The sequence below is a fragment of the Natrix helvetica genome (genome assembly GCF_964273705.1).
Source record: "Natrix helvetica genome assembly, chromosome: W".
Lineage (NCBI taxonomy): Eukaryota > Metazoa > Chordata > Lepidosauria > Squamata > Natricidae > Natrix > Natrix helvetica.
The window spans coordinates 78,181,239-78,194,418 of record NC_138555.1 but is presented as its reverse complement, the minus strand read 5'-3'; the positions used below and the strand labels follow the sequence as shown (position 1 = coordinate 78,194,418).

Sequence of the window (13,180 nt, the reverse complement as noted above, 5' to 3'; positions counted from 1 at the left end):
AATGAAAAGAAGAGAGGAGATTGGAAAATTAAAAATTTCACACTGTTTTTAGGAATGGACTGATGACAAATAGGACCACAGTAAGGGAATTCATATTGTTGGGGCTGACTGACAATTTTCTCCTTGAGGTTAGCCTTTTTCTCCTGCTGTCTGCAATTTATCTTTCGACTTTAATAGGAAACATGTTGATTATTATTATCACACAGGTGAATGTTCAGCTCTGTAGCCCAATGTATTTCTTCCTCCGATATTTGGCATTGGTAGATATTGTGTATGTGAGTACTGTAATTCCCAAAGCACTGGTCAATATAGCTACAGGGAGTAAGAGCATCTCTTTAGCTGGTTGCTTCATACAGACATTTCTGTATTTGGCCTTTGGTACTACTGAGTTCCTTTTAGGGGCCACAATGTCTGTTGATCGATGCATAGCCATCTGTAACCCTCTTCACTACCCAACCATCATGAATACCCGAATTTGCTCGTTGTTGGTCATTTGTTGCTTGGTTGGGGGAATATCACTAATTCTACCTCCATATAGTAATTTATTTCTGATGTCGTTTTGTGGTCCTAACATCATGGATCATTTCTTTTGTGACAGTGGACCGTTAATGGAACTGGTATGCATTGACACCAGTTTCCTAGAAATGATTAGTTTTGTGATTGCCGTATTCTCTCTCCTTGGGACCTTAAGTGTCAACGTTGTCTCTTACGTCAAAATCGTTTCCACCGTTCTGCGCATCCCATCCACCACAGGGAGGAAGAAGACCTTCTCCACTTGTGCTTCCCACATGACCGTGGTCACCATCTCTTACAGCAGTTGCATTTTCATGTACATCAAGCCGAAAGGCACAATTGAGTTGGATTACAACAAAATGGTGGGTCTTCTGAATATTGTTATGGTTCCTCTTCTGATCCCAATCATATACTGTTTGAGGAACAGACAAGTGCAAGATGCTTTGAGGGCTGAATTGAGACAATGGGTTGGGTTTTGCAAGAAATTGAGATGATTTGCTATTGCTTTGGCTCTAAGTAGATTTTCAGATTTAATGTGTTAGAATGCATTGTTAAGCTATAATATTTGTGGCCTTCAGACGTAGTAATCACCCGCTGAGATGCTCTTACAAGGGGACTTGAGAATGCATAGAGGATGAGGTAATCAGGGATGGAAACATCTGATTGACATCAAAGGCAGAATCCCTGAACAGTTGGTTGCTATGGAAGAAAAATGGAAAAAGACAACAGCCACCCTCTCCTGGTTGAGAATTTACAAAACACATCTGGTTGGACATTGTTTTACATAGGAGACGTGAAAGCTTCACCTAAGGCTTCTTCAAACCTCCCACCATCTTCTGAAGCAGAACATACAGCAACCCTCTGCTAATTGTGTCCAAGTATGTTTTATTAGTAGGTCCTTTGGGTGGAATTACAATAAAAGATTCAGTCTTAGTTGATGTATGGAGTCAATATTGCTAAATGTGGCGATTCCTCTTGAAGTTAATATCCCAAAGAGAAAAAGGGAAGTGGGGAATGGAGGTGTGTGATTATGGAATATCACCAATGATTCTGAATAAATCTGAATCGAACAGAAAATCCACAGGGAGGGCATGAAACGTGTGTTCCAGGGATAGGGAACGTAGAAATGTATGTTCGTAAGCTTCCTATAGTGACTTCAATATGAGGTAGGCAACAAATTGGTTTAATAAATAAAATGAATAAAACAAACTTCTAGGAAAGTGGTATTTGTTGGTTAATTCAAACCAACCCACAGGTTTATGAACTTTTGAAATTGTAGCATCTCATTTCTCAAGACCTACGAAGAATTCACACAAAGTTGCTTAGGCATATTGGGGGAAGACAGTAGGGAAGACCTCCCTTCCTTTCTCTTGCTCACAATAACTTATAGTTCTATGACGTACAGCTACCCTCTGCTAATTGTTTCTTGTGTCCAAATGTATGTTACTAATACACCCTTTGCGTGGATCATATGCAATACAATAAAAGATTCAGTCTTGGTTGATGTATGGAGTCAATATAAGTGAATGTGACTATTTCCCCTGAAGTTTTATCCCAACAAGAATAACAGAAGTGGGGAATATTGGTCTGTGATTATGGAATATCATAATCCCATAATCCTGAATAAACCGGAATATAACAGAAAATTTATAGGGAAGGCATGAAACGTGAGATCTGGGGCTAGAGAATGTAGAAATTCATGTTTGTAAGCTGCCCACAGTCACCTCAATATGAGGTGGACTGCAAACAGGCTTCATAAATAAAATAAATCAAAGAAATTCCTAATGTAGTGTTTTTATTTATTAATTGAAACCAACACACAGGTTCATAGTTGTAGCATCTCATTTCTCAAAACCTACCAAAAATTCAGGCAAAGTTGCTTTGACATGTTGTGTGAAGCTGGTAGGCAACACCTCCATGGTGGTATGCTGCCTGTTCAGACTAGTTTCCCTGGACTCGTAGTTCTGAGCACCAGGTAGCCACACCCATCCACCCCAATATTATCCAGTCCTAGATATCTCACTTTCTGGTTTGCTCGCCCTGCACTGCTGTCCAGCTGATTAGTGCACCTTGCCCATTCTGCTAACTGTGGTTGACCTAGCATAGCAATAGAAAATAGCGAACCTTTTTCATACACTGTGCAAGAAATTGTGTTCCTGAACTTCCGGTTGGCCTGTTGGGACCGTTTTTCAGCCTTCCCAGCTTCCGGAGGCTTTCCTGAAGCGTAGTGAGGGCTGAAACAGTCTCCCTCAACCCTTAGGAAGGTTGAACAATCAGCTGGCTAGCATGTGCATGCATGCCAGAGCTGACAGCTTGCATGCTGGCAAATATGGCTCCATGTGCAACCTATGGCCACCACGCATGCCATGGCTTCACCATCAGGGACCTAGCAGGGGTGCAAGAAGCCTCCCCCATCAGAAAAGCCTTGTTTGAGTTGTGGCACTCTAATGTGGAAGGCACACACGCTTACATTTTCGGCGAACTGGCTTTTAAAGTGTGTGCAGCCCACCTCTGAAGACCTTCCTCCCATTCCCTTGCTCACTGTGACTTATAGTCCTCATTTTTATCCCCCTTTTGGTATCCAAATGTCAAGGAGGGATGGAAAGAAGGGGGAATGTTCTTGAATGACTCAGAATTCAAGCCAAACTCAACTTAGATAAAAGAAAAATGAGTCCAGAGCAAAAATGGACACCGCCTTCCAAGTTCTGATTAGGTTCTCTGATGCTCTGCAATTCTTCCTCAGGTATCTTCTGTCGGAATCCGCTGTCTCACTGGGAGGTTTTGTTTTATTAATATTGGCCAGTGGAAGGAGACACATGCCACTCCACCTGATTTCCACCATTTTCCATGAGTTTTGCAAAAATTGTATTTCTACTTTTCTACTCCAAATTGATTGAGAGTGGACTGATTTGTATTATTTGATCTGAATCGAACGGATAATCAAATCAATCTTCAACTGAAGCGGGGACAGATTTGCACATCCCTTGGAAATAATTGCAAAATGCCTTGGGTGGATTAGGATTTTGATGGGTTGCATTAAACTGTGTGATAAGGAAATCCCAGGAAACATAGCTCTCAAATAAATACTAAGGATAATACTAATTTAAAACCATCTAACATTATTAGTATTGACTAATTAGTATAATACTTTTTTTCCCTGAGCCCCTGAGGAATTGCATGAGCCAATCTTGAATACCTCATGCACCATGGGCTTCAAAACAATGATCATATTTAGTACTTATTGAGAGGTGGCTTCTATCTTCATTGCCATAAAAAGATACAGAAGAAAAAGAGAAACAAATTACACAGCTGTGAACCAAGAAGACAAGGCACCTTCTCAACAGCACTGAAAATGGAGCAAGCTGTACTTTTCCCCAAAAAACAATGAATTCAGGGGTAATATTTTAAGAATATATTTCCTTTGCTTCTCGTTTATAAGCAAAATTAACATAGTTTAGTAATCTAGAAAATGTTTTTACTAGATTAAAAAAGGCGTAGGGAGTACAAAAATTATGCAGATACTACTATGATTGATATGATTCCAAGTGGTGAATATACAATGTCTAACCAAAAATATAGTAGCGATTGAAAGTTGGATATTTTTGCTTTGCTTCTGGTTTGTAACCGTATTAAAAATGACAATCTAGAATATTGATTTTATCAGGGTGATTGAGATGACAAATATAGCAAGGATCTTGAAAATATGTGAATACATTTTTTTTAGTGTAGTTTGCAAAGGGTGAGTGTTTTTTGCATGTTTTAATGTTTCTGATTTTCAAGAGTGGTGAGCTGAAATATTACTTTGTGAAACTAAGGAACAGATATCAGAGTTCAAAAGAAGATTAAGTCAGGTGATTTCTGATTCATAATGCTTGGGGCTGGTTGGGAAGCAAATATAAATTATATCTGCTTCCAATATTTACATAAGAATATACAAGATAACTTACTGAACCCAATTGCAAACGCCTTTATTGTTCTTAAATGATGACACGAGTGGTGAAAGTTGCACATTATACTAGTCACAAACCATGGTTTGCAAACCATAAATGCCTACTTCATGCTACACATAAGCCACACAATAACTGGGTGCAATGCAACTCATTGTTTCTAGTTAAATGAAAAGAAGTACTGGGGGAGACATGATAGCAGTGTTCCAATATCTCAGGGGCTGTTGCAAACAAGTGGGAGGAGGTCAACTTATTCTCCACATCACCTGAAGGCAGGACAAGAGGCAATGGGTGGAAACTGATCAAGGGGAGAATCAACTAAGGAGAAATTTCCTGACAGTTAGAACAATTAATCAGTGGAACAGCTGGCCTCCAGAAGTTGTGAGCACTCCAACATCGGAGGTTTTTCAGAGGAGATTGGACAAACATTTGTCTGAAATGATATAGATTTTTCTGCTTGAGCAGGAGGTTGCACTAGAAGACCTCCCAATCGTTCCCAGTCCTTTCATTCTATTAATTTGAATGATCAGGATTTTCCCCATAGGAAACGTTTTTTCCTAGATTTCTTTAAGGAGCTTACATTGTGTAAATGAAAACCTCAAAATTCTTTTCCTGCTTGATTACTAGAGAAAATTCAGAAGTGGAGAATTAGATCATCCAAGTTTGGTAAATCTCAACAGCTATAGCACTTCGATTTACAAAGTGTTTCATAGTATTTTTGCAGAACTCTTTAAGCAGTTTGTAAATGTCAGGAAAATGCCCCAAACAATCTGGTCCTTATTTTGCTGACCTTGGAAGGATGGAAGGCTGAGTCAACCTTGCGCTGGCCAGGATCACACACACACACAATCAACATTGTCTATTCACATTGGTTTTGCTCACATTCATCTATTCACATTGCCTTTAGGTCAAGGAATCAAAAGAGAATTTGGACGCATCTCAGAAAAACAGACTGGAGGAAACCGAACAAAGGAGATATCCAAAAAAATTAAAATCAATATCCCGAGACAGATCTTTGCATGTCCAAAAGGATGGATTGTTTTTGACAGATTGAAACAGGGAGGGATCCCACCAAACTCCACCTTGGGTTATCCACACCTGGAATTAGACGATAAGGATATGGAGTTCTTAGAATAACATTTTAGAAGAATCTGGCTTTGATTATAACCTTCATGTTTTAACTTCTCTTTGTTTGTAATGCAAAGGATGGAAACGGAGAAGCTGAGGCTCATTTGAAACCTGCAATGAAAAGAAGAAGGGAGATTGGAAAATTAAAAATTTCACACTGTTTTTAGGAATGGACTGATGACAAATAGGACCACAGTTAGGGAATTCATATTGCTGGGGCTGACTGACAACTTTCTCCTTGAGGTTAGCCTTTTTCTCCTGCTGTCTGCAATTTATCTTTCGACTTTAATAGGAAACATGTTGATTATTATTATCACACAGGTGAATGTTCAGCTCCGTAGCCCAATGTATTTCTTCCTCCGATATTTGGCATGGGTAGATATTGGGTATGTGAGTACTGTAATTCCCAAAGCACTGGTCAACATAGCTACAGGGAGTAAGAGCATCTCTTTAGCTGGTTGCTTCATACAGACATTTCTGTATTTGGCCTTTGGTACTGCTGCGTTCCTTTTAGGGGCCACAATGTCTGTTGATCGATACATAGCCATCTGTAACCCACTTCACTACCCAACCATCATGAATACCCGAATGTGCTCGTTGTTGGTCATTTGTTGCTTGGCTGGGGGAATATCACTAATTCTACCTCCATCCATTCATTTATTTCTGATGTCGTTTTGTGGTCCTAACATCATGGATCATTTCTTTTGTGACAGTGGACCCTTAATGAAACTGGTATGTGTTGACACCAGTTTCCTAGAAATGATTAACTTTGTGATTGCCGTATTCTCTCTCCTTGGGACCCTAAGTGTCAACGTTGTCTCTTACGTCAAAATCGTTTCCACGGTTCTGCACATCCCATCCACCACAGGGAGGAAGAAGACCTTCTCCATTTGTGCTTCCCACATGACCGTGGTCACCATTGCTTACAGCAGTTGCATTTTCATGTACATCAAGCCGAAAGGCACCATTGGGTTGGATTACAACAAAATGGTGGCTCTTTTGAATACTGTTATGGATCCTCTTCTCATCCCAATCATATACTGTTTGAGGAACAGACAAGTGCAAGATGCTTTGAAGGCTGAATTAAGACAATGGGTTGGGTTTTTCAAGAAATTGAGATGATTTGCTATTGCTTTTGCTCTAAGTAGATTTTCAGATTTAATGTCTTAGAATGCATTGTTAAGCTATAATATATGTGGCCTTCAGATGTAGTAATTACCCACTGAGTTGCTCTTACAAGGGGACTTGAGAATGCATAGAGGATGAGGTAATCAGGGATGGAAACATCTGATTGACATCAAAGGCAGAATCCCTGAACAGTTGGTTGCTAGGGAAGAACAATGGAAAAAGACAACTGCCATCCTCTCCTAGTTGTGAATTTACAAAACACATCGCCTAAGTCTTCCCCAAAGCTCTCACCATCTTCTGAAGCAGAACATACAGCTACCCTCTGCTAACTGTGTCCAAGTATGTTTTATTAGTAGGTCACTTGGGTGGAATTACAATAAAAGATTCAGTCTTGGTTGATGTATGGAGTCAATATTGCTGAATGTGGCGATTCCTCTTGAAGTTAATATCCCAAAGAGAAAAACAGAAGTGGGGAATGGAGGTGTGTGATTATGGAATATCACCAATGATTCGGAATAAATCTGAATAGAACAGAAAATCCACAGGGAAGGCATGAAACGTGTCTTCCGGTGATAGAGAACGTAGAAATTTTTGTTCGTAAGCTTCCTATAGTGACTTCAATATGAGGTAGGCAACGAATTGGTTTAATAAATAAAATGAATAAAACAAATTTCTAAGAAAGTAGTATTTGTTGGTTAATTCAAACCAACCCACAAGCTTATGAACTTTTGAAATTACAGCATCTCATTTCTCAAGACCTACCAGGAAATGACCCAAAGTTGCTTAGGCATATTGTGGGAAGATGGAAGGAAAGATCTCCCTTCCTTTCTCTTGCTCACAATAATTTTTAGTTCCATGACATACCGCTACCCTCTGCTAATTGTTTATTGTGTCTAAATGTATTTTACTAATACACCTTTTGCGGGGATCGTATGCAATACAATAAAAGATTCAGTCTTGGTTCATGTATGGAGTCAATATTAGTGAATGTGACTATTTATCCTGAAGTTTTATCCCAACCGGAAAAACAGAAGTGGGGAATATTGGTCTGTGATTGTGGAATATCATAATCCCATAATCCTGAATAAACCGGAACATAACAGAAAATGCATAGGGAAGGCATGAAACGTGAGATCTGGGGCTAGAGAATGTAGAAATTCATGTTTGTAAGCTGCCCACATTAACCTCAATATGAGGTGGATTGCAAACAGGCTTCATAAATAAAATGAGTCAAAGAAGTTCCTAACGTAGCGATTTTGCTTATTAATTGAAACCAACATACAGGTTCATAGTTATAGCATCTCATTTCTCAAAACCTACCAAAAATTCAGGAAAGTTGCTTTGGCATGTTGTGGGAAGCTGGTAGGCTAGACCTCCAGTGGTGGTATGCTGCTGGTTCGGACTAGTTTCCCTGGACTGATAGTTCTGAGCACCAGCTAGCCACACCCACCCACTCCAATATTATCCAGTCCTAGATATCTAACTTTCCGGCTTACTCGTCCTGCACCACTGTCCAGGTGGTTAGTGCACCTCACCCATTCTGCTAATTGTGGTTGACCTAGCATAGCAATGGCGAACCTTTTTCTTACACCGTGCAAGAAATTGTGTTCCTGAACTTCCGGTTGGCCTGTTGGGACCGTTCTTCCACCTTCCCAGCTTCCAGAGGCTTTCCTGAAGCATAGTGAGGGCTGAAACAGACTCCCTCAACCCTTAGAAAGGTTGAAAAATCAGCTGGCATGCTTGTCCAAGCATGCCAGAGCTGACAGCTTGCATGCTGGCAAATATGGCTCCATGTGCCATCTATGGCCGGCTAGAATCACACACAAGCACACACACAATCATCGTTATCTATTTACATCGGTTTTGCTCACATTCACTCTCTTGGTTGGGAATTTACAAATCACATCTGGTTGGACATTGTTTGACATAGGAGACGTGAAAGCTTCGCCTAAGGCTTCCTCAAAGCTTTCACCATCTTCTACCAGCTACCCTCTGCTAATTGTGTCCAAGTATGTTTTATTAGTAGGTCCTTTGAACCTACTAGCACAGTAATAGAGAATCTTTTTCTTATATTGTTCCAAAGGTGCATTCCCAAACTTCCGGTCGATCTATGGGGACTATTTTTCACCCTCCCCAGCCTCCGGAGGTTTTCCTGAAGCCTGCGGAGGGCAAAAACGGGCTCCCTCAGCCCTCCAGAAAGGTGAGAAATCAGCTGGCCTGCGAACACATGCACACTATAGCTGACGGCTGGTGTGTGAGCAAATATGGCCCCACGTGCCACCTATGGCCACCACGGATGCCATAGGTTCACCATCACAGACCTAGCAGGTGTGCAAGAAGCCTCCCCCCCATCAGAAAAGCCTTGTTTGAGTTGTTGTACTCAAATGTGAAAGGCACACACGCTTACAATTTCCGCGAACTGGCTTTTAAAATCTGTGCAGCCCACCTCAGAAGACCTCCCTCTCATTCCCTTGCTCACTGTGACTTATAGTCCTCATTTTTATCCCCCTTTTGGTATCAAAATCTCAAGGAGGGATTGAAAGAAGGGGGAATGTTCTTCAATGACTCAGAATTCAAGCCAAACTACACTTAGATAAAAGAAATATGAGTCCAGAGCAAAAATGGACATCCCCTTCCAAGTTCTGATTAGGTTCTCTGATGCTCTGCAATTCTTTCTCAGGTATCTTCTGTTGGAATCCGCTGTCTCACTGGGAGGTTTGGTTTTATTAACATTGGCCAGTGACCATGTTCTTGAATGACTCAGAATTCAAGCCAAACTAAACTTAGATAAAAGAAATATGAGTCCAGAGCAAAAATGGACATCGCCTTCCAAGTTCTGATTAGGTTCTCTGATGCTCTGCAATTCTTCCCCAGGCATCTTCTGTCGGAATCCGCTGTCCCACTGAGAGGTTTGGTTTTATTAACATTGGCCAGTGGAAGTAGACACTGGCCACTCCACCTGATTTCCACCATTTTCCATGGTTTTGCAAAAATTGTATTTCTACTTTTCTACCCCAAAATGATTGAGAGTGGACTGATTTGTATTATTTGATCTGAATCGAACGGATAATCAAAACAATCTTCATCTGAAGTGGAGACAGATTTGCACATCCCTTGGAAATAACTGCAAAATGCCTTGGGTGGATTAGGATTTTGATGGGTTGCATTAAACTGTGTGATAAGGAAATCCCAGGAAACATAGCTCTCAAATAAATACAAAGGATAATAATAATTTAAAACCATCTGACATTAGTATTGACAAATTAGTATAATACTTTTTTTTCCCTAAGTCCCTGAGGAATTGCATTAGCCAGTCTTGAACACTTCATGAGCTATGCGCTTCAAAACAATAATTATATCTCATTCTGATCAGAGGTGGCCTCTATCTTCATTGCCATAAAAAGATACAGAAGAAAAAGACAGAGAAATTACACAGGAGTCCAGCTGTGAACCAAGGAGACAAGGCACTTTCTCAAGAGCACTGAAAATGGAGCATGCTGTGCTTTCCCCCAAAAAACAATGAATTCATGGGTAATATTTTAAGTATATATTTTCTTTGCTTCTGATTTATACACAAAATAAACAGAGTTTAATAATCTAGAATATGTTTTGAACTAGGTTAAAAAAAAGTCGTAGGGATTACAAAAAATATGCAGATACTACTATGATTAACATGATTCCAAGTGGTGAACATACTATGTCTAACCAAAAATATAATAGCGAATGAGAGTTGGATATTTCTGCTTTGTTTCTGGTTTGTAACTGTATTAAAAATGATAATCTAGAATATTGATTTTATCAGGGTGATTGAGATGACAAATATAACAAGGATCTTGAAAATGCGTCAATGCATTTTTTTTTTAGTGTAGTTTGCAAGGCGTGAGTGTTTTTTGCATGTTTTAATGTTTCTGATTTTCGAGAGTGGTGAGCTGAAATATTACTTTGTGAAACTAAGGAACAGATATCAGAGTTCAAAAGAAGATTAAGTCGGGTGATTTCTGATTCATAATGCTTGGGACTGGTTGGGAAGCAAATATAAATTATATCTGCTTCCAATATTTACATAAGAATATACAAGATAACTTAGTGAACCCAATTGCAAACGGCTTTATTGTTCTTAAATGATGACACGAGTGGCGAAAGTTGGACATTATACTAGTCACAAACCATGGTTTGCAAACCATAAATGCCTACTTCATGCTACACATAAGCCACACAACAACTGGGTGCAATGCAACTCACTGCTTCTAGTTAAATGAAAAGAAGGACTGGGGGAGACATGATAGCAGTGTTCTAATATCTCAGGGGCTGTTGCAAACAAGTGGGGGGAGGGGGTCAAGTTATTCTCCAAATCACCTGAAGGCAGGACAAGAGGTAATGGGTGGAAACTGATCAAGGGGAGAAGCAATTAAGGAGAAATTTCCTGACAGTTAGAACAATTAATCAGTGGAACAGCTTGCCTCCAGAAGTTGTGAGCTCCAACATCGGAGGTTTTTCAGAGGAGATTGGACAACCACTTGTCTGAAATGATATAGATTTTTCTGCTTGAGCAGGAGGTTGCACTAGAAGGCCTCCCAATCGTTTCCAGTCCTTTCATTCCATTAATTGGAATGATCAGGATTTTCCCCCTAGGAAACATTTTTTTGCTAGATGTCTTTAAGGAGCTGACATTGTGTCAATGAAAACATCAAAATTCTTTTCTTGCTTGATGACTAGCGAAAATTCAGAAGTGGAGAATTAGGTCATCAAAGTTAGGCGAATCTCAACAGCCATGCCACTTCGAGTTACAAAGGGTTTCATAGTAATTTTTGCAGACCTCTTTAAGCAGTTTAGAGAGTCAGGATAACACCACCAACAATCTGGTCCTTATTTTGCTGACCTTGGAAGGATGGAAGGCTGAGTCAACCTTGCGCCGGCCAGGATATCACACACACACACACATCTTTGTCTATTCACATCGGTTTTGCTCACATTCATCTATTCACATTGGTTTTAGGTAAAGGACTCAAAAGATAATTTGGACGCATCTCAGAAAAACAGACCGGAGGAAACTGAACAAAGGTGAAATCACAAAAATAAAAATCAATATCCCGAGACAGATCTTTGCATGTCCACAAGGATGGATTGTTTTTGACAGATTGAAACATGGAGGGATCCCACCTAACTCCACCTTGGGTTAACCACACCTGGAATTAGATCATAAGGATATGGAGTTCTTAGAATAACATTTTAGAAGAATATGGCTTTGATTGCAAGCATCAGGTTTTAACTTCTCTTTGTTTGTAATGCAAAGGATGGAAATGGAGAAGCTAATGCTCATTTGAAACATGCAATGAAAAGAAGAAGGCAGATTGGAAAATTAAAAATTTCACACTGTTCTTAGGAATGGACTGATGACAAATAGGACCACAGTTAGGGAATTCATATTGTTGGGGCTGACTGACAACTTTCTGCTTGAGGTTAGCCTTTTTTTCCTGCTGTCTGCAATTTATCTTTCGACTTTAATAGGAAACATGTTGATTATTATTATCACACAGGTGAATGTTCAGCTCCGTAGCCCAATGTATTTCTTCCTCCGATATTTGGCATGGGTAGATATTGGGTATGTGAGTACTGTAATTCCCAAAGCACTGGTCAACATAGCTACAGGGAGTAAGAGCATCTCTTTAGCTGGTTGCTTCATACAGACATTTCTGTATTTGGCCTTTGGTACTGCTGCGTTCCTTTTAGGGGCCACAATGTCTGTTGATCGATACATAGCCATCTGTAACCCACTTCACTACCCAACCATCATGAATACCCGAATGTGCTCGTTGTTGGTCATTTGTTGCTTGGCTGGGGGAATATCACTAATTCTACCTCCATCCATTCATTTATTTCTGATGTCGTTTTGTGGTCCTAACATCATGGATCATTTCTTTTGTGACAGTGGACCCTTAATGAAACTGGTATGTGTTGACACCAGTTTCCTAGAAATGATTAACTTTGTGATTGCCGTATTCTCTCTCCTTGGGACCCTAAGTGTCAACGTTGTCTCTTACGTCAAAATCGTTTCCACGGTTCTGCACATCCCATCCACCACAGGGAGGAAGAAGACCTTCTCCACTTGTGCTTCCCACATGACCGTGGTCACCATTGCTTACAGCAGTTGCATTTTCATGTACATCAAGCCGAAAGGCACCATTGGGTTGGATTACAACAAAATGGTGGCTCTTTTGAATACTGTTATGGATCCTCTTCTCATCCCAATCATATACTGTTTGAGGAACAGACAAGTGCAAGATGCTTTGAAGGCTGAATTAAGACAATGGGTTGGGTTTTGCAAGAAATTGAGATGATTTGCTATTGCTTTGGCTCTAAGTAGATTTTCAGATTTAATGTCTTAGAATGCATTGTTAAGGTATAATATATGTGGCCTTCAGACGTAGTAATCACCCACTGAGATGCTCTTACAAGGGGACAAA

General features: G+C 40.0%; 3 protein-coding genes across 3 annotated transcripts; all 3 read left to right on the top strand.

The window, feature by feature from the left end:
* Positions 1-62: 62 nt before the first annotated feature.
* On the top strand, positions 63-1,007 carry LOC309400300 (olfactory receptor 6E1-like; the record flags this gene model as incomplete). The annotated part of the gene is made up of 1 exon (XM_081968716.1): positions 63-1,007. The coding sequence occupies one exon, from the start codon at positions 63-65 to the stop codon at positions 1,005-1,007; it is 945 nt and encodes a 314-aa protein (XP_081824842.1).
* A 4,758-nt stretch (positions 1,008-5,765) lies between these two features.
* LOC309400299 (olfactory receptor 6E1-like) lies at positions 5,766-6,710 on the top strand (the record flags this gene model as incomplete). Its single annotated transcript, XM_081968715.1, has 1 exon — positions 5,766-6,710. The coding sequence occupies one exon, from the start codon at positions 5,766-5,768 to the stop codon at positions 6,708-6,710; it is 945 nt and encodes a 314-aa protein (XP_081824841.1).
* Positions 6,711-12,109: 5,399 nt separating this feature from the next.
* LOC309400297 (olfactory receptor 6E1-like) lies at positions 12,110-13,054 on the top strand (the record flags this gene model as incomplete). The annotated part of the gene is made up of 1 exon (XM_081968704.1): positions 12,110-13,054. One exon carries the CDS (start codon positions 12,110-12,112, stop codon positions 13,052-13,054), a length of 945 nt encoding a protein of 314 aa, XP_081824830.1.
* Between the last annotated feature and the right edge of the window lie 126 nt (positions 13,055-13,180).